We start from the raw sequence: 21,556 nt of genomic DNA, 5'->3' as shown, positions 1-21,556 counted from the left end.
TTGTTACATTTGATTTTTCCTTCCTAAGTTTAGTACTTTGCACTTGTCTCTATTGAATTTGATCTTGTTGATTTCAGACCAGTTCCCCAAATTGTCAAGGGTGTGTTGAATTCTAATCCTGTCCTCCTAAGGCTTTCAAGCCCTCCGAGGTTGGTGTCATTAGCAATTTTATAAGCATACTCTCCACCCCATTATCAACATCATTAATGAAAATATTAAGTAGTACCTGTCCTGAGTCTGACTCCTGTGGGACCCTCGTCGATACATCCTCCCAGCTTAATAGTGAACCATTGATAACTATTCTTTGGGTATAGTTTTTCAACTATTTGCGCACCAGCCTTATAATAATTTCATATAGACCACATTTCACGAGTAGGCTTATGAGAATGTCATGTGGGACTGTGTCAAAGAATTTACTCAAATCAAGGTAAATCACATTTGCTGCTTCCCTCCTATCCACCTGTCTCGTAAAAAGGAAATCAAATTAGTTTGTCATGGTTTGTTTTTGACAAATCCATGTTGGCTATTATATATCTCCCTGTTACCTTCTAGGTGCTTACAAATTGATGGCTTAATAATTTGTTCCAGTATCTTAATGAACTGTTTTTCATTTTTGGACAGCGCAAGTGACTGTAGAGGAAATTACTCCACTTGTCCCTCCACAATCAGGAGATAAAGGACAAGAAGATCTTACAAGCTACTTTCTAGAAGCACTTTTGAAATACATAGTAATTCAGGTATGTTCCATAGGTTGCAAACAGAAGAAATGTAACTATTTTTTGTTTATCTACTGTAATGGACCAACAGCACCATAAATGTACACAGGAATGATGCATTATTTTGTTTCGCCTTCCAAGAGCGTACCTTATAGAAAACATACTTTCAGAAAGTGTCCATTTCTTGTTTGTACCAAGGTCCACAGATCAATCGTAGTGGATACTTCAGCCGGCTTAAAACTTGGGAGCAGAACCAGATCTGTCAGTCACTAATAGGAGGGGAATGCTTGGCCTCTGGAAGTTCCCTCCAGTTTTTTCTACCCCCATGTGGCTGATGGGCTCAGCCCAACTTTACCTGCTGCCAAGCTTTTCTGAGGAAAAATTTCAAATGTTTAGACTAACAGTTCAGTAATATGTCTAATTCCCGGCTGTGTCCCTAGAGCTTCATTGGATTTTTGGGGAGACTGTCCCCTCAGCTCCACTTTTGCTATTGAGATGTTTCCTCAGCTGATGCCCTTGCAGGCTTCAGGGAGTGTGCTAGGTTGAGGAAAACCCAGAGGCAAAAGGGTCTTATTTGATGTGGGTATGAAGCGTGTTGTTGGAGAGCTCTGCAGGCAGGATGCAGTTTCACCCTCCCAGCACAAGCTGGGCGGGGTCACCTTAGCTCCCTTCCTTTCCCAGGGCAAGAAATGAGCCAGGCAGAATTGGAAAACAATTTGCTCTGGCGCAGCCAGCCCTTTTCTCCCCAAAGTACATGAGGGAAATGAAGCCAGAAGAGCAGACTGCCAGATGGAAGATCGCACCTGAGTCCTATAGCCCGTCAACCAGACCTCTGACTGTGGAGCTCAACTGCCTCCTCTTCCTCTCCGCTGAACCGAAGCTGGAGGGCACTGGACACTGCCGATGCCAGTGAATGCAGTAAGGGGCTTTTGGGCTCAGCTGCCACCTCTAACTCTGCTCCCCTGGCAATCCCAACTCATGTCTGAGGCTCAGACCTCCTGGGAAAACAGACTTCTCTGATCCAAGTAAATTCCTTTCAACAGAGAGGGATCTGGTTCTGGGAGTCAGTACCTTTCTTGAGGCACTCAGGAGGGGCCCATTTGTGGGAGAGGAAACAAATAAACCAAGCCTCTTGGAGGACAGGGAGATCACTAGCCTCTTGAAATATTTTTGGAGTCTTCTGAGCCAGATTTCATACTGCCTCTGAATCAGGCTTATGGGAACAGACTCTGAAAGGGGAAATAAATCCGTTCTGTTTCCCCTGCTCACCTTTCTGAGTGCAGCAGAGCAGATAATCCTCAGTGCCTGTTTCACTGCTCAGCTCCACAGAGTGCAGCATGGCAGATCAGGGCAGAAAAGACCAGGCCATAAACATATGCTGATTCCTGTAGGTGTGCACCCCTCCCTGAACCTCCCAAGAGAATTCTTTCTCCTAAGGGAAAAAGACCTCCAGTCCAAATCAGCTGAGAATCAAATAATATATCTTCACACTAGATCGTGAGGCAAGAATTTACTGTGAAACTAAGCTTAGGAGGTCTACAGATGCCCAAGGCAAGCTATAGCTATATATTCTTTCTCATGTAGCCTGGAAGGATGTAATAGTGGGGTAGGAATTTCCTGCCATACCTAAAAGAATGTGAAAGTATTGGGCTATCATTCCCAGCTGTCATTGTGGGTCACCATGGCCTAATGTCCAGGTTTTTATTCCCAGCTTCCCTGCCTCACCACTGCCTCTACTTTCTCCCCTGAGCAGATGGTTATGGAGTGATGAGAGGGGCAGCATCCCAGATCTGGAAGAGTCATTCTTTCCCAGCCTCCATTTTATAAGGCCAGCAGGTTCCCAATTTGTGTACTAGTTAAAATGTAATGTGGTATCACTACTGCATATAAATGTGGCTCTCCTGAGTAGTGACTCAGGATTTTTAACTGGGGAGATTTTTACCTGAAAGAGTGGTCTCTTCACTATACAGGCCTTTCAAAGGCAGCCATGCGTGGGCTGGCATCATTTCAGTCCCCTCTCTGGGTCATCTCTCTGGGGCATGAAAACTTCCAGGTGTCATTAGTACAACAAAAATAAAGTCCCCTGACTCCCTAAGTGCCCCTGCATACTTTTACAAGCAGTGCTAACATGGGTGGATAATATTGCAAGTAGGGCTGTCAAGCTATTAAAAAAATTAATTGCACCATTAAAAAAATTATTTGCGTTGTTTAAATGGTATTCCATTATTGCTTAATATTTTTGGATGTTGTCTACATTTTCAAATATATTGATTTCAATTACAACACAGAATACAAAGTATATAGTGCTCACTTTATAATTATTTTTGATTACAAATAATTGCACTGTAAAAAACAAAAGAAATAGTATTTTTTGATTTCACCTCATAAAGGAATGTAGTGCAATCTCTTTATCATGAAACTTGAACTTACACATGTAGAATTATGTACAAAAATAAATAAATACTGAAAAATAAAACAATGTAAAACTTTAGAGCCTACAAGTCCACTCAGTCCTACTTCGGCCAGTTGCTCAGACAAACAAACTTGGTTACAATTTGCAGGAGATAATGCTGCCTGCTTCTTGTTTACAATGTCACCTGAAAGTGAGAACAGGCATTGGCATGGCACTGTTGTAGCTGGCATCGCAAGATATTTATGTGCTAGATGCGCTAAAGATTCATATGTCCCTTCATCTTCAACCACCATTCCAGAGGACATGCGTCCATGTTGATGATGGGTTCTTGCTTGATAACGATCCAATGCAGAGCGCACCAAAGCATGTTCATTTCCATCATCTGAGTCAGATGTCACCAGCAGAAGGTTGATTTTCTTTTTTGGTGGTTTGGGTTCTATAGTTTCAACATCTGAGTGTTGCTCTTTTAAGACTTCTGAAAGCATGCTTGACCCCTTGTCCCTCTCAGATTTTGGAAGGCACTTATGATTCTTAAACCTTGGGTTGAGTGCTGTAGCTATTTTTAGAAATCTCACATTGGTATCTTTGCGTTTTGTCAAATCTTCTGTGAAAGTGTTCTTAAAACAAACATGTGCTTGGGTCATCATCCGAGACTGCTATAACATGAAATATATGGCAGAATTCGTGTAAAACAGCAGGAGACATACTGTTCTCCCCCAAGGAGTACAGTCACACATTTAATTAACGCATTATATTTTAACGAGCATCATCAGCATGGATGCATAGCCTCTGGAATAGTGGCCGAAGCATGAAGGGGCATACGAATGTTTAGCATATCTGGCACATAAATACCTTGCAACGCTGGCTACAAAAGTGCCATGCGAATGCCTGTTCTCACTTTCAGGTGATATTGTAAACAAGAAGCAGGCAGCATTATCTCTGGAAATTGTAACCAAGTTTGTTTGTCTTAACAATTGGCTGACTAAGAAGTAGGACTGAGTGGACTTGTAGGCTCTAAAGTTTTACATTGTTTTGTTTTTGAGAGCAGTTATGTAACAAAAAAAAAATCTGCATTTGTAAGTTACACTTTCATGGTAGAGATTGCATTATAGTACTTGTATGAGGTGAATTGAAAAATACTGTTTCTTTTTTTCAGTGCAAATATTTGTAATAAAAAATAATAATAAAGTGAGCAGTGTACACTTTGTATTCTGTGTTCTAATAGAAATCAATGTATTTGAAAATGTAGAAAAACATCTGAAAATATTTAATAAATTTCAATTGGTATTCTATCGTTTAACAATGTGATTAATTTTTTTGAGTTAATCATGTGAGTTAACTGCGATTAATTGACAGCCCTAATTACAGGTAATATGGGACTCAAAATTGTGTGACCAAGAGCTTCTCCCTGGATAAAAAGTGAGTGAGGGGGAAATTGGATTCAAATCTGTTTCATGCAGGTATATATGAGTCTCTGGTTCTTGGGACAACGCAGTTCCCAGCTGTCTGAGTGATACTGTTGAAAACTTTTATGGAAAGCTGAGACTATTCAGTCATCAGTAAAGTCACAGTCCTGACTCCTGCCAGGTACTGTGGAAAGGAATACTGGTGATATGGGAAATTGAAGCAGTCTGAAGCACAACAGGAGAAAATACCTCTTTGTAAGAGACAGCTAGAACAAGTGGAGGGTCAGTAACTGATCTCTCTTGCTCATCTCTATTCAGAGATATTTGCAAGCCTCCTATCCAGCTGCATGTGGAGTAAAACCCCATGTAATGCCAGGCTTTCTCAGTTAGGGAATACTAGAGCTATCTGTATAGCTTTGATCAGATGGGGTCACTGGATATTGTCCAGAGGTGAGACCCTGTGGAGCTGTGCAAGAATTTTAGAAACAGCTCTGTCCCACTCCCAGTCTCAACAACCCATGGAAAGGCCACTACATGAATGAAATCATCCATAATCTTTCTTCAGATCAGAACATTAAAGCCCTCTCCCCATCCTACTTCTGTCCTCTGAGAATTGAGAACAAACAGAGCACAGCTGAATCATCTAAGTTCCTAAAGGAGATTTTTCTTCAAGAATTCCCATTTTACCATCCTCAGACAATTATGTTTTGCAGCCAGGTGGCAGCCTTTCTTTTTCCAAATTTGACCATTATCATTTGAACTGACGTGATTCCAGGGTTTGTCTCTGGGATCATAGTAGCAATATTATTGGCTTTAGAGAAGACTGAAATTTACTTGTCTCTTCCTGGAAAATATTTTTGGTCAGGGTTCTGGAGAGAGAAGACTGAAGAATATATAGAGTGATTTGGTTCCTGAACTGTCTTTTGATTCAGGTCAAACAGACACACGGTGCCAGGAAAGTCAGTCATAGGCCTGGGGAAGATGAATACTATTGGGCACAAGGTCTTATTTGAGGAGAATGTTAACAAGATGAAGATGGCCCTAATGATGTGGTGTCACAGAAACAATCTGCACATTCATTGTCTAATCACCTCATTGACTGTCCTCCCCATAATTTTTCACAACTGTGAAAATTTAAAATCCATAAAAATAAAAAAAAAATGCTTAACATTAATATTTATTTTTATTTGTAGAAATTATAAGAATCAAATTCTGCTAAGCTAAGGTATAATATTCTCAACATTTTAAAGAAAAGGAAGTTTTGTACAATCCAATATTAAATGCTTCATTTGGGCATCCACCTGATTCCAACTCTGCAAGGTCATTCAGTATGTTCTTGGAACCTCATTCTGCATCTTCCAGCACTACCCAGATTGAATCTCTGAAGAAAGTGTCATTATATTTGCTATCCATTAGAGTAGGCTTCCCAATGAGGTTTTTTTTAATTCAGGTTGGGAGCTTTCTCTAACAAAGTCCCATTATACTTTTAATTCAAACAGGAACTGTTCGTAATTGTGTCATGGCATCCATTCCATGAGTAAATTCAAGAACAGTTCTTACTTCAATTAAACATCAGAGTCCAGTTCTTAGGAGCACTCACAATTGCAGAGCAGAGTCGTCCTGTACTGAGATCTGCAGATGGCCATCAGTTGACCAAGTTCTGCAGATTGGTCATCCAATCATAGCCAATGCCACTAACTTTCTTTTGCAGAAGAGTTCTCGGTGTCTTACTGCCCTTGACTAGATGGAGGAGAGAGATTATATACAAGTATCTTGTTTTGGATGTCCATATCTGAAGGATAATCTCTGAAAGGGCACTGCTCTGAAAATCCCATTGTAATGGGTCTGTGGACCTTAGCATGAAGAAGCATAGGAAAACTTTTCAGTGCTTACCTGAAAATTTCCTCCTTTGAGTAATAAGGTCCACAGATCTAGTCCATTCTGGAGACAAGTGTATTATCCAGGACAGAGATGTAAACTGATATTCAAGGATTTGGATATGTTGTCAGTAGGTCAAATTTACCATATTACGCAGAGGAGAAATTGACTTTTTTTCTCAAAGCATATTTACTCAGTCTGTAATTTAAGAAAGTATATTTGAATTATCCTGGCTGTAGAAGTTACCTGAATTGGAAGGAACTTCAGAAAACAGAGCATACCCTGGCTGTCAGTGATCGACAGGTCTGGTTTTGCTCTCGAGCTGCAAGCAGGCTGAAGTAACCATTGTAACAGATCTCTGGACATTATTGCACAAAAAAAGAGAGGCATTTTTCAGGTAAGCACAAATATATTTTTCTATTTTAGAAGGTAACTTTGAAACAGAAGGATGATTTACTACAAATTAAACCAACTTCTGGAGGGGCCACCTCAGGCTTGATACTCTTAAAAATATGTGTAATCTCTGATTTCAGTGGGATTCTACATGTGCTTAAAATTATGGTTAAGTATTCTGCTGAATCTAGAGCTTAGAGGAAAAGCTTTGCATAGTCATATTAATCTCTCAGCTAGCTAGTCCCTCCCACCATTTTGAAAATGTAACATAATTATTAAAATGCATACAATCCAGTCCTAATGTAATAATCTCTCTTGTATAATTAAGCAATAGGATCTCTCCTCTTACTTTATCTTTGCTCCGTTTAGCAAATCTTGAAAATGCATTTGATCTTTAATTTAATTAAAACTGAAATTTGTTTGACTTTTGACAACTTAAAAAAAACACTACAGCAAAGTTCTGAAACATTTGATATACTTGGAATATTTGTTTCAATATTTCCCACGTTTCAACCTCAAAAAAATTAATTTTTTTCTTTAAGGTTAAGAGTTTAGAATGGAAGAACAAGGAAAACCAAGAAAAGGGATTTTCATTCTTGTTTTCATATTTTAAAAAATATTACTTGCCTTATATTTTTCCAAACATCTGTAAGGAGACCAGTTTGTATAACCCTGTACTTGGTAAGTGTTGTTTAATGATTTTACAGATGCTTAAACATTTTGTAACTTGCAATATAGAGTTGCAGCTTTTTTTTTGAGTGATGCTGCCTGCAGAGAACTTGGATCTGTTAGGAAATGTGGCCTTTATCTATAATGTATGTTTTCAGTTCTATTGAGTTCACCTGTATTAATGGAAGCACCGCTTGACCTCTCTTTTTTTTTAATTATTTAAGAGCCAGGATGCTGTATTGCTCTGGTTCACTTTAAATAAATTAAGGTAACTCTTACATACTTAAAAAAAATCATTTTTAAAAATTTATAGTTTTTGATTTCACCCTACGTTCCTAAAATCTGGGGACAACAGAAGGGAATAACTTAAAGAACAAAACATAAAGGAATGGGATGGGAGGGAAAGGAGCAGAAGGATCAAGGGCAGTGAGGGGAAAGGAGAGCATTATCTATTTCCATCCACTTAAGAATTAATCTCAGGTTTCTAAAAAATTAGACAAGATCTTTTCAAGTTTGTCTTAAGTTCCTCTTCTCCAAAATGTTACTCACTCTTCAGCTTCTAGGTGAGTCAATCGTAGTGCCAAGCTTCTATCCCAGGAGGCAGTCTGCTGTTCCATCTAAACCATATAAGTCATTTGGATACACTCACTGCTCTAAGAACCAAGTTTAAAAAAAAAAAAAAAAATCAAACTTAATGCACCCTGAATCATGGATAAATTACATTTAGAAGAGAAAAAAAACCTGTTAGTTCTGTGGATCCAAAAGAAATTAGCAGTGTTGCTCATTGGGTAATATCCACTCCATTGACACAGAGCCAGATCAGTTGGACTCCATAATACCGTCTAAAGTTTAGTCAAGACAATGCAAATTATATGTTAGCATGTGCTAGTCTGGTCATGTTAAGAGCTTGGCATCTCCCAAACTCTAAATTGACAAATTTTGCATATGTTAAAATATAACTTGCCTTGTGTTAACTAGAGTTTTAAAAGGTGTTGGTTAGATTGAGCTAGCTAACCCAATTTAACAACACACCTTTACATCCTTATTTAAACAAAGCCTATAAGTTGGGGAGGTGAAATTCATGCCACATACTTTCCTCCCACTTGCTGGCCTCCACAAAGGTCAGCAAGGGCTGTTCCTCAAAACTGCTATTAAAGCCTATGGACTAGAATAGAGGCCCTGAACCCACCATGCCAGGGGTGCTGGAACCGTGGATCTACATCAACCTAGATTTCATGATGCTTGTTTTAGTATGACCACCGCCTGTTCCCTTCATGACCTTCCACACTAGACCCACATAGACCAGCAAGGATACCTTTTCTGTCCCACTTAAGGAGTGTGTTGACATCACTTTGCATCTGATTCACCTGCATTCTCCCCCCCACAACCCTTAGAGGTTCAACCACAGGATTTAAGTGGTATGAAATAACCCTTTGCAAAATGGGTGAATTACTTCATCTATGAATTGTTGCTCAATAACCTATTTGATCAATTATAAACAATTTTTCATTTCTAAATAAACCTACGACAGTTTCTTCCCACCCTAAATGAAAATGCTGTGCTTGTTTGGGCCAAAGTCCAGTTTGGGTAATTGCATTCTGCCACTTAAAATTGCTCATGTAGTTTTAATTGGAAGGTGGTTTCCTTTACTTTTTGTTCTGAACAGTGGTGTAGTGTTGCTGTTTGCTGTTAAAATTTTGCTGGGTTTCATTCCATATCAGTGGCAGGCTATAGAATTCCTCAATAGAGTACGTAATTTTAAAACAGCTTAGGGAATCCTCTGGATAAAAAGGTACTGTATAAATTAAGCTTTACTTGTTAAGAATTGTTTATGAGAGCATAAAGAAACGGTAAATGGAGCAGTTCATCCAATAGGAAAATGTTTGCAGCCTTCTAGGCCAATAATACAATTTCTAGGGGCTGCCTTTTGAAGCTTAATGCTCTACCCTTTTACTGCACTTGAGAGAGACTGTCCCATACCCTTGTGGAATCAATGATTGTGCTGCACTGGGAGTTTCAAAAACCCAGAAATTCTGGGATAGGGCTTTGAGGTGATAGGCCTTTCTTCTGAGGCCAATTTTAAAATGCTTGCTTTTCATCACAGAGATACCACAAATGAGACCAAAGCCGCACTATGTAATGGTAAAGAAAGATGCTGAAACCAATGAAGCGATATATTGCACAAAGGAACCTTTCCTTAAGGCTCGTGTTATTGTCATTCGATGGCTGGTGTCTTTCTGGCTTGACCCAAAACCTCATACAGGACCTCATATTCCTGGGATGGAAGGTGGTGAAATTGTGCCAAAGAATATTCAGGTATCACCAAATGCACATTTCAAATAGCTTTTCTTTATTTTGAAAGACTTCTTAGTAGTCTTCTGTTGTGATGTCAACACTGAAATTCTACCACTGTATGTTTCTCTTAGGCCTTGTCTACACTGCCACTTACAGCGCCGAAACTTTCTTCGCTTAGGGGTGTGAAAAAACACACCACGATCGATGCAAGTTTCAGCACTGTAAAGTGGCAGTGTAGATAGTGCTACAGTGCTGAGAGCCGCGGCTCCTAGTGCTGGTAGCTATTCCCCTCACGGAGGTGGTTTTATTACAGCACTGGGAGAGCTCTCTCCCAGCACTGGAGCTTGGATTACACAGCCATGTTAAAGCACTGCATCGGCTGTGTAGACATACCTTTTGGTTTTAGCTAATTGAAGAAAGGCTATTTGTTTTTAAATGAAATCTCAAGACCTGAATCCAATTTGGAAAGAATCGCCAAATATTTAAATCTTTGGTTTTTCTACCAAAATAATAGAAATATACTGTGAAGTACTGTTTTCATTCACCTAAAGAAATGTTTTTATCTGTAAATTATTTTTTGGTGAATTGTTGAAGTAAATCTACAGTAATTTCTCTGCATAGGGTGATATGCTCAGTTTTCCTTAAAGCCCAGTCCAGCAATCCAAATTCTATTTGACCTCACTGGCTCTGTTTGCTGAGGTTTTGTAAGACTGGGTTTTTTGTGATAATACTTCTAAATACTCCCAAGAAATGTCAAATTATAGGTTAGCAAACTGAATGAAGGAAACACAGATTAGAATTCTTAGTAAAGGTTATTGATCTGACTGGACAATAACTGGACTTCCCTTGTGCTTGAGATCTGTACTTTAACTGGCTTCAGACAACCACTAACTTTCTACATAACCTAGTAAATATGTAGTGCTTTGAGATACTTTTCTCACATTGTCTGCAGAATTCTCTGTGCTGTTTTAAGAATTGTATTCAAATTGTATTACAAAACTATTTTCTTGCTCTTTTGTTTCAGAGAGCAGCTGCTAGCATGGCTTCTAGAGAAGACAGTAGAAACGACAGTGCTGATAGACCGGATCGAAATGCAGAGCCAGAACAATCTCATTCTAATACAAGCACCCTAACAGAGAGAGAACCAAGTTCCTCCAGCCTTTGTAGTATTGATGAAGAGCATCTAACTGATATTGAAATAGTCCGCAAAGTCTTTTCTTCTAAAAGAAGTAATGTAAACTTTCTTACAGAGATATTTCGACAGGTAAAGAAACCCTCAAGTGTGGAAGAATTTTTTTTTTTTTTTTTTTAAATTTAAACCCTGATCATTTATAGCTTTTGTTTCAAATAGGTTGTGTTAAGTAAGAGTGTACATAGGTGTAAAAACTTTGATTGTGTCTTTATTTACACTCATGGTGTCAAGTATCAGGGGTAGCTGTGTTAGTCTGTATCCACAAAAACAACAAGGTGCCACCAGACTCCTTGTTTTTATTTACATTGTTCTTTTTAAATTTAGGCCGATGGTAAACACGTTGTTTTTTGTTCAGCAAAGTTTGCCATCTGTTTTCCACATCACACTCTCTCTTGTGTAGAAAGCAAAAGCTAATTAAAAACAACTAATATGAAAAATCTACCTCTGGTTCCTGGTTTTGTTTTGTTTTTTCATCACTTGAGTGCCATAACTTTGACTTCATGTAATGTGGACAATTTTAGCAAAGTTATCTGGGTTCACTGTATTAACTGTATTGGGAGCCAAAAATCCTCCATCTGGATTGCCTAGCTGTTCCCTGCCTCATTATGAATCTGGAAAAATGGCAAGGATCAAACAAAGATGAATGGAAGTGGGCAAAGGAGTAGTTCTGTTCCTATGTCTTTCCTATAAGATAGAGGGTAAATGCACAGATCCTAAGAATTTAAAGTATAATGAAACTTTACAAGAGCACTATTGTACGCAGTTGCATAATTTAACCAGTGCTGTAAAAGTATCCGTGAAGTAATGTGGAAGAATGGTAGGATGCTGTAATTGTACATGCTTAAGTAGGACTTTATGAAGTTCACTTAAAAGAATATCTTAGTCAGACAATAAAAACAGGTTAAAGATTTCAGAGGCCCTTTTACCAGTTGCTTGTGACTAAGAACCTATAAATTATACAAAATTGACAACATATAAGGTTAAAAACACAGTAAGATACAATGTGAAACTTACTTCATTTGTTCTGCTTAAAGAAAACTTACTGGTGAGAGCTAGAGCAAGGGAAGGGTATTCGCTGTTAAAACGAAGTTGTCACTCACTGTGGTAAACTAACATTCTAATTAGTTATATTGCTAGTTTGCTGTTTCATTGCAATGAAGGGAAATTGAAAACGCTGGAAAATGTTTGAACTTCACATGAAGATGAATGAAAAATATTCTGATATTAAAATATAACTTAAATACTAGTCAATGTGAATTAGTACTAATGCATCATTCTACTATATTTTTAGGTGAATCAGTTAATTTATTTTTTGATATCTTACTCTAGTATGAGAGCATTTAAGATGATCAAATCATGTGTTGATCATCTTAGTTTAATGCAGTAAAAAGAGAATTTGAGAAGTTTAGTTTTCAAACAGTATCTAAACCTTGTGTAATTAGGAGGAAAATAACTTTCCATTATATAAGAAATGATTGGTGTATTTATTAAAAACACTTCAAACAATGCTCAAAGTTAGTGAAGAAGGCATTGCAGATTTGAGGAGGGAGTCAAAATAAGCAACCTGTTCAACTCCTTTTTTCTTTAGCATAAAATTTTCTTAGCTCCTACAGTCAGTTCCAGATTTGGGCTGAGCTGTGGGAAATTTTTTTTTCTTTGAGAAAGTTTTAGAAAAATCCCTTCCTCTGTTTTTCATTTATACAGTGAGGATGGCAAGAGGTGGAATCTGTTTGCTAGATTTTACACTTTACTGAAGCAACCTAAATATTTGCATTTCAAACTTGCAGTGTAAATATGTGGTCCTCACTGTGAAGTGTGTCCGTAGCTGAATATGAAAAGTTTGGGTTCAAATTAAGTTTCTATTTGAAAATGCCATACTGAACATTCTCAGTAAAGCATCTAAATCTTGAAATGTGCATTTTCAAATAGGTGCACTATTCATTTAGACACTTTTCTGGAAATGCATACATGTAAACTGGGTAGTTTTTGGTTAAATGCCTGTATTTCATTGCATGTTCAGTTCAAATTTCTTGCACTCAAGGGCTGTATTTTTAGTATTTATTCTTATTACAGTAGTACCTAGACACCCTGGGATCAAGCTCCGGTTGTCTGCATAGCACCTAGGACATGAGGTGAAAAGAGTGTCCCTACCTTAGAGAGCTTTATACCTTAGAATGCACTCAGACCACAGAAAATTAGGCAGATATGGGTCGGTTGAGCTTTAAAAGGCTATTAGACTTGTTGAGCCCATTCTCATGCCACCTGAAATGTGAAGGGGAGGTCAACCTTAGGGTTCTGTGTCTGGCTGCTTGCTCCATCCACTTTTACATGCTCACTCTTCAGATGAGACACATGAAAATATCAATGGCCAACAGAGTAGGGGGGAGGAAGTACTGTATTTTCAAAACATATTACAGGGTGGCCAAACTTACTGACCCTTCGAGCTGTGTACAGTAATTTTCAGAAGTTCAAGAGCCAGGTGCATCTGTCAGGGCTTCAGCCTTGCGAGTGGGGGTGGGGGGGGGGGGCTACCTGCTGGGGCTAGGGGCTTCAACTCTGCAGGAGGGGAGGTGCGCCTGCCAGGGCTAGGGACTTCAGCAGGAGCAGGGCTGAAGCTCTGAGCCCTGGCAGGCACACCTCCCTCCCTGCTGGACAGAAGCCCCTAGCCCCACCACCCCACCTCAGTTCAGAAGCCCTGAGGCACAACCCCCTCAGTCTGATAGGCAGAGAATGGGGGGGGAGGGGCAGGGGACTCTTTGAGCCGCACTTAACTGTAAAAGAGCCGCATGTGGCTCATGAGCATGGTTTGGCCATCACTGACATATTAGGAGCAAAAAGAACCCTAGGTCAGGCATAGGTCCATTGCTGGATGCAGATGATAAAATTATAAATAGTAATGCAGAAAAGGCAAAAATGTTCAGTAGATAATTCTGTTCTGTATCTGAAACAAAACAGGAAGATGTATCAACTGCTTCTGATGTTATGGATGGAATAGAAAGTTTACTATGTAACAAAGGAGGTTGCAAGTCAGCATCTGCTAAAATTAAACATTTGGATAACTTAGTCCCGTTAAGACTGTTGGATATATCTGAGGAGCTCTAGCTGAGGCTTTCTCTTACCCACGATGTTAATTTTTAACAAATCTTGGAAAACTGAGGAATTGAGGACTGCCAATGTATCTTTAATATTTTAAAAAAGAGTAAAAGGAATGACCAAGGGAACTATAGACTGGTTAGCCTGATGTCAATCCCAAGTAAAATAATGGAATGGTTAATTCAGAACTCAGTCAACAAAAGTATATTTTTAGCCTCTTATGTCAATCAACATGGTTTCATGGAAGATTAGATCTTGTCAAACAAACATGGCACATGCTGGACGGATTAAAAACTGGTTCACTGACAGATCTCAGAATGTAGCTCTTAATGGCCCCAGTTACTGCTGTCTCCCCATTACTAGCAAGGTCCCCTAGGGATTGATTTTTTTTTTTTTTTTGGTCCAATATTACTCAATATTTTTATCCACTATCTAGATGATGATATAAAATCTTTATACAGTTTGCAGATAACACTCTATGTGGTGAGATAGTAAATAATGAGAACAGGTTGCTACTACAGAGTGATCTGAATCTCCTAGTTAAATGGTCACAATCCTACAAAATGTGTTTTAATACAGCTGAATGCAAGGTTACTACATCTGGGAACAAAGAATGCAGGCTATACCTATGGGATGGGACACTGTCTTGGGAATCAGTAACTCAAAAGGATTTTGGGATTGTTGTAGATGACCGCCTCAGTGAGCACGCAGTGCACTGCTGTGGCAGAAAGTGCTGATGTGATCCTTGGACGTATACAAGGTGACTATTAAATGGGTGTAGAGAACTGACCTTGCCTCTGTACACAGCATTGGTAAAACAGCTGCAAGAATGCTGTGCCCAGATATGGTGTCCACAGTTGAAGAATGATGTGGGAATGTTAGAGTTTGAAGAAAGGTCACAAAAATGTTTCAAGGGCTGGAAAACAATAATGTGAAGTGAAGCTTAAGGAGCTCCATCTGTTTAGCTTATCAGAGAAGGTTGAGAGGTGACTTGATCACTGTGTATGGATATTTACACATGGAAAATATCTGATAGCGAGGGGCTTCTCAATCTTGCTGACAAAAGCATAACAAGTTCCAGTGGCTGGAAGTTGAAGGTACGCTAACTCAACTTGGAAATAAGACTCAATTTCCTTGCTCTGAGGGTAATTAAACATCAGAGGAGCTTACCCCAGTTGAGATTATGGAATCACCATCCTATGGCGTCTTTAGAATTAGATTAGATGACTTTCTAAAAGACCTGTCTTAATCCAGTTTCTAGAAAAAAAATTTTTACAGGCTGTACACACAGGTCAGACAAGATGATCATAGTGATCCCTTCTGGCTTTGGAGTCTGTGAATCCATTAATAACAGTGGCCCAGCAGGTGTGGCAACATTCCCTCAGCCACATCATATTTCCTGCACTTTGAAAGCTATTGGGCATTCTGTGTTACAAAGCAAAAATATAAGAAACTCTAAAAGATAGCAGTTGCCTGTCCTACTTTTTAGCTGACTTTGAAGTCACAGAATAGCTGGGTGCCATTCTGATACTCCTTTAAAGTGTTCAGTCCTGAAGTTGAGAATGAGTTGTTCATATCAAGAATCATGCATTTCTTTGGGATATTGGTATATCCAATGGCTCCTGGGAAATGCACACTGGTTCAGTTTATTTTATTCTTTTTAATACAACTAGTATAGTAAAAGTGCACAAGCTGGTAAAGTTGTGAATTTAAAAGAAAGTTAAATTTCCAGTAAGTATATTGCATTAACGTAGACTGTCTTTAAACATAGTTAAGTTTAGCAGAACCCCAAGACTTACATTAGAGATGGCTGATCTGAGAGCACTTTTGTATTAGCCCCACAGTTACATAATACTTCCTGAAGAGGGCAGCATCTTGCAAGCAAACTGGCTTCCTGACATACATTTTTTCATAACTATAGTTAGAAAAATGCTTTTTCTGTCATCTGATTTGCGCCACTCATTCATAGCAGCAGTAAAACATGGCTTTTTGTTATCAGTGCAAATTCACATGGCTAATATAATTAAGAACCCTATTGCCCTTTACTCTTTCTCCCCCCATGTTTGGGACTGGATGCAGCAGAAGCTTCCACTGAGTTTTCTTTTCTTTTCTTTTAATGAGAATTTGGTGTTCAGGATCAGCAGGGCCCCTAAGATCTATGCAGGAGCAGGTCCGCATGGAGTACCACTGGCCGCTGCTCCCTTTCCCTGCTAACTACATCCAGCTCCCTAGCAGCACAGCTTTTTTGCCAGGTGTCACTTTTTCCTCAAAAACCTTTTTCTGTCCTTCCCCCTTCGCCCTCCTCCTGACTTTCAGGGTGTTCCAGATTGCAGATGGGGAAAGTTAATAAATTAATACTGATGTAAATCAGCATTTGTTTAAATTCCTGCAGAGTGGCTGCAGCAGTTTCTTCATCTGTAGAGCATGATGTCTGGGGTGGGAGCTTTCCTACAGTTGAAAGAAGTGAGTTGGATGTTTCTTGCTTTTCCTTTCCCCCAAAGAGACAGAATGTACAGTATAGTGAGTCCTAAAAACTTTTTTTATAAAATTAAGTCACGTCAACTTTCTATCTTCGTATCATATCCATAAATTGAAATGCATGTTCCTGAAAATGTTTACTACTAGCAGTATGGTGAGATAACGTAGTTCGATTCTAACATGTCTCCAAATATTATAACTTTTTTCTCCCCCCCCAACTAGGCATTTTTGTTGCCAATTTGTGAAGCAGCTGCTATGAGGAAAGTGGTGAAGGTTTACCAAGAATGGATCCAACAGGAAGATAAGCCTTTATTTATGAAAGAACCTGAAGAAATATTGACATCTGTAAATATAGATGGTGATGAAAATGTTGCAGAACATAATTCAGCAGAGAAGGGAAAAGAGAGAGATGAGGTAAAAAAAAAAATAGACTTCAAATTTAAAAAGACCATTGTTAAATAGATGTCTCATTTCCTGAACTATTTAGCATATGTACTTCGTTTCCACATAGCAGTCTGGTTGGTGCAGGAGTTGGAAAAGAGGAATGAAAGGAAATATTGAGGTGAAAACTGTGAAGGGCACAAATCTGTCCCCTCAGGTATGAGTAAATAGAGTAGCAGCACAGTAAAGGTGCCTCCCCCCCCATAAAAGCTATGTTGCCAAATCCTTCAATTCATGCCTCCACCTCCCCTTCATATTGGTTCTCTGTTCAGATTGTTTATGCAAATGACCAGACATTTTTTTTTAACTCAGCAGTAACTGACTTCTAGGGGCCAGCATTAAATAAAACAAACCAAATAGAGAAAAATCCTATTTTAAATTAAATTTAAGGGGGAGATTTTCAAAGGCACAGACAGTCTCATTAACTTTCAATTGGAAGCCAGGCACCTAACTACTCATATGCCTTTTTGAAAACCAAATCCTAATCTAAATTATAATAATGGAATTTAATGTTAGTGATTATGTTTATATTTAGAACTTGACACTGTGTATTCTCCTACCAAGAGCTTCCTAAAAGAAAACTCCTCAGTTTGGGGACCAAAAACAAAATAATAAGTTTCGCTAATAGTCAGACCTTTACCATCTTTAAATGCTGTGGTTATTTTTTTCAATTCCCTTCAAAATAGCTATAAGCATAAGCATTTTCATTGGTTTTAATAAATAAATAAAGTATGCACAGGGTGAAAGCCAAATGCCCTTGCGGCCTGACTTCGCACATTTTAATTCTACTGCAAAATTCCCCAGTGACTTCAGTACAAGGAGCCTAGTGTACTCCCTAGTATGGCTTATTAGTAAGGATGTGATTTGGTCACGGATTCAGTGACTTCTTTGGCTCTGGCTTGGGCATATCCTGATTTTGTACATTTTTACCATGACTGCTCTGTAAATTTTGCCTAATTTTACTGTGACAAAATTGTATCCATACAGATTACCTTATGGTTCATTGCTAACTATAAACTAACTTAGGGAGATGGTTTTGTGCACTATATCCTTACACTATATGAAAAATAGTTCCAAGCAGAATGAGACAAAGTAGCAATTACTGAATATACTCGTTCATAAGCCAAATTGTTTAGTAAAAAAGGGAAACACCAGTGAAGGGGGTCGGCTTATGAACGGGTATAGAGAGGGAGAGGTGGGACACAGCTCCTCTTCCTCCCCACCCCCCCCCAACAGAGGGAGCAAGGAGAGGCAGCAGAGCCAGAAGGGAAGAGGCGGGGGGCCAGAGTCTCTCCGCTTCTGGCCACGCTGCTCTCCCCCCAGCCTCCGAAGCAGCTGCAGCTCCGGGGCTGGCACGCTGTGGCCGTGTCACTCGGCCCTGCCCGCCAGAGCACGCTGCGGCCGTGCTGCCCAGCCCACTGGAACATGCTGCGGCCGCACTGCCCCATCTGGCCCACCGGAGCAGGCTGCGGCTGTGCTGCCCAGCCTGCTGGAGCAGCTCCAGCCAGGCGAGAGACATCCTCCCCTGGCCCTCCCCAGATAAGGTGGGAAGGGAGGGAATGGGGAGAGTGTGGGGGTCCTGGGCTAGGGGTGGGGTTATGTGGGGGGTGGTTACAGGGGTTACTCCCCTGACCCCCAGCTTCTCCCCCCCCCCCCAAAATTTCCCCACCAGTTGCTGTCCCGCCCCGCCAGGGTAAGCAGCTGGCGCGCTGGGACACTTCGTTTACTGAGATTTACCTCCATGCCTGTGGACGCTCGAGATAAACAAACCATCTCGGCCCGCCAGCGGCTTATCCTGATGGCCCGGGAGTCAAAGTTTGCTGACCCCTGAATTATAGGGTCAGCTTATGAACGGGTCATAAACATTTTCCATTTTTACTTATCCATCTTGGGGGGGGGGGTCAGCTTATAAACGAACTGGCTTATGATCGAGTATATATGGTAATTTCCCCCTATTATTTTGAATATTTGTTCTGTGACTCTCTTTTACATTGTATCCTTTTTTTAAGATGCCTGGACATACACCTTCTTCTTCCATTTCCCAGTCTCTGGGAGGCAGGCTGCTCTTTTAGGAGTCATTTTCAGCTCATATTTTCTCCTTTTACTTTATTAAAAAAAAAAAGGGGGGGGGGCAAAAACCAATTTTTTTGTTTTGGTTTTTTTCCTCCGGGAGTTTAAGAAACAAAATATTTTTATGCTTCTTCAGGAAAAAATGACAAACTCTGGTCATGTTCAAAATTCAAGTTGGACAAGAAATGGCTGCCACCAAGATGCTTCCCATAAAATATCGGAAATAGATATTGCTGAGCAAAATATACGAGCCGGAGTACAATCAGTGTTACAGGTACCGAATGCACTTCCCCCCTCAATTTTATTCTCTCCTGTTTAATGTGTTTTCTTTAATATTGTGTAAATAAAATGTTAATGGATAAAACGGAACATGATTACAGAATGAGTCTCCTGCTGTTCCATAACATCTCAGCTTTGCTAAATGATTGTAGATTTAATTAAGGGGATGGATAATAAAGCTATAATGATAGTTTACTGTGTTCTTATTGACTTTCTCCGTTTTTGACATAACTAACATATAGTGTACAGGACTGCATTTACTACTGTTGGCTCACACAATGAAAAAAATCTTTATTTCATACCTTCATTACTACATCAGAAAGTGTACTCCATTCTACAGGTACAGAAAAAATGATCTAAACTAATCCACACTAGAAGATTGTTTGTATGAATTGAGGAGTGCTGTCCTGTTTACTTTATGAAATTTTATCTATATTAGAACACATGTGGTGGCTTAATGTTATAGCTGGAGATAAACACTTATTAGATCTTTGTTCCATACTTATTTTAATCATATTATATTAACAGTTTAATTACATTTTAAAATGTAATTAGGTGTTTATCAAATACAAGGATTTTTGGAACTTTGCATGGGTGCATTTTAAACAGAAATAACTTATTCAATACTATTGTTGTAAGTTGCAAATGCTGTAGTAAAGATTTAACTAGAGTTGTTTATATAGCCTTTATATTTTCATTTATTTATAACTTCCTGAAAATTCTGCTTTTGGAGTTGAGATTTTCTATAACTGGTCTGAGCAATGAGGTCAATTATTTTGGACATTTTGAGCAAAATGCCTTGTTCTTGTATTATAAGACACTGGAGATTTTTTTTTTTTTTTTTTTTTTTTTAGCCTGTTCAGTGTACATTTTGGGTCTCACCATGGGATTATTCAGGTGTATAAAGTCATTTATGAGCACAAGTCTTAGCAGTATTGGGCACTTAGATGTCCACTGAGCATGCTTACAGGATTTTTTTTTAGTTGTTGAGCGAAAAACCCCAACCTTTTTTAAGTTGAAAGAAAAAATCCTTGAGCTTTCCTGAACTCATCAGGCGACTGGAGCATAAGTTTTTGAAGTTGTAGGCGATAAGATGTTAGCTGAGTCTAATGAGTCTCTGCTTATGTGACGTACTAGGGAATGGGGAGAACTGATCTTTCTCCCTAGCAGACATACAGGCTGCTGATCTTAGTTGTTACTGGGAAGCTTTGCAGGGAGGAGACTGCAAGTCTCATAGGGCTTGTCTATGCAGATTATCTGGTTAGACCTTGCTGCCGTTCATTAACAGTTCCCAAGAGCTACCCCTCTTTGAAATAGGAGTAGAGTGCGGCAGCAGGGTCCACACAGAAAATCAGGCCTGATCTGCACTTAAAAATTAAATCAATATCACTGAGGGCATTTTTGCACCTTGAGTCCTATAGTTAGGTTGATCCTAATCCCTTCAGTGTAAACATGGCAAGGTCAATGGTAGCATTCTTCTTTCAACCTAGCTACCCCCTCTTGGAAAGGTACATTGACAAAACACCCCTTCCATTGCTGTAGAAAGTATCTACACTATGATGCTACTGTGGCACAGCTGCAGTGCCATAGCTGTACTGCTGTAACAGCTGTAGTGTAGACATGGCCTTAGTACATAGCAGGCTAGGCTTTTCTGGCATGAAGATAGCTTTTACGGTTTTACCCTATGCACTTCTTTGACAGAATCAAACCAAACAGTAGCAGCAGCAGAGATGTGCATTTGCTCCTCCCTCACTCCATTAACCTTTAACATGGGCCACTACTGTGTTTATACAATGCCTAGTGCGATGGGGGTCTTGGTCTATATCTCGAGCTTCTAGGTTCCATGGTAGTACAAATAGTTAATAAAGACTCCCAAGAGGATTTTAAGGAAAACTGTTCCTGTAATATAGAATGTATAGACAGATGTGTGACCTCCTGCTTGGGGTACCCAGAATTGTGAGCCCCTGTGTAACTCCGTGAATCCCAACTCCTGAGTTACCCAGAGATGTTTCTCTGGAGTGTCCAGTCCCTCATCACTGGACATTCACAGAAATTAAGTTCACTGCCTCCAAAGCGAAAATGTACACACCAGCCTATATTGCTTGTTGAGGACTCACCTTCCAGTTTAATACACGACACAGAGATATTCTTGTTTTATTACAAAACTGAGTTTATTAAACAAGAACAGAGATTGAAGTAGTACTACTACTACTAATAAATATAAGTTATATTA

At 39.4% G+C, this 21,556-nt stretch overlaps 1 protein-coding gene across 2 annotated transcripts in view; it reads left to right on the top strand.

Moving 5' to 3' along the window:
- RALGAPA1 (Ral GTPase activating protein catalytic alpha subunit 1) overlaps positions 1–21,556 on the top strand; it is a 240,762-nt gene that overhangs the window by 33,017 nt on the left and 186,189 nt on the right. For both annotated transcript variants that reach the window (XM_024195992.3, XM_026651454.2), the window contains exons 7-12: positions 622–737; positions 7,349–7,487; positions 9,580–9,791; positions 10,795–11,034; positions 16,756–16,947; positions 19,181–19,318. In XM_024195992.3, coding sequence (XP_024051760.2) covers positions 622–737; positions 7,349–7,487; positions 9,580–9,791; positions 10,795–11,034; positions 16,756–16,947; positions 19,181–19,318 — 1,037 coding nt within the window. The remainder of the gene's footprint in view (positions 1–621; positions 738–7,348; positions 7,488–9,579; positions 9,792–10,794; positions 11,035–16,755; positions 16,948–19,180; positions 19,319–21,556) is intronic.

Source organism: Terrapene carolina, unplaced genomic scaffold, assembly GCF_002925995.2.
Source record: "Terrapene carolina triunguis isolate 2854851 unplaced genomic scaffold, T_m_triunguis-2.0 Scaffold96, whole genome shotgun sequence".
NCBI lineage: Eukaryota > Metazoa > Chordata > Testudines > Emydidae > Terrapene > Terrapene triunguis.
Note: the sequence above shows the minus strand (reverse complement) of the source record. Positions and strands in the feature narration are given on the sequence as shown.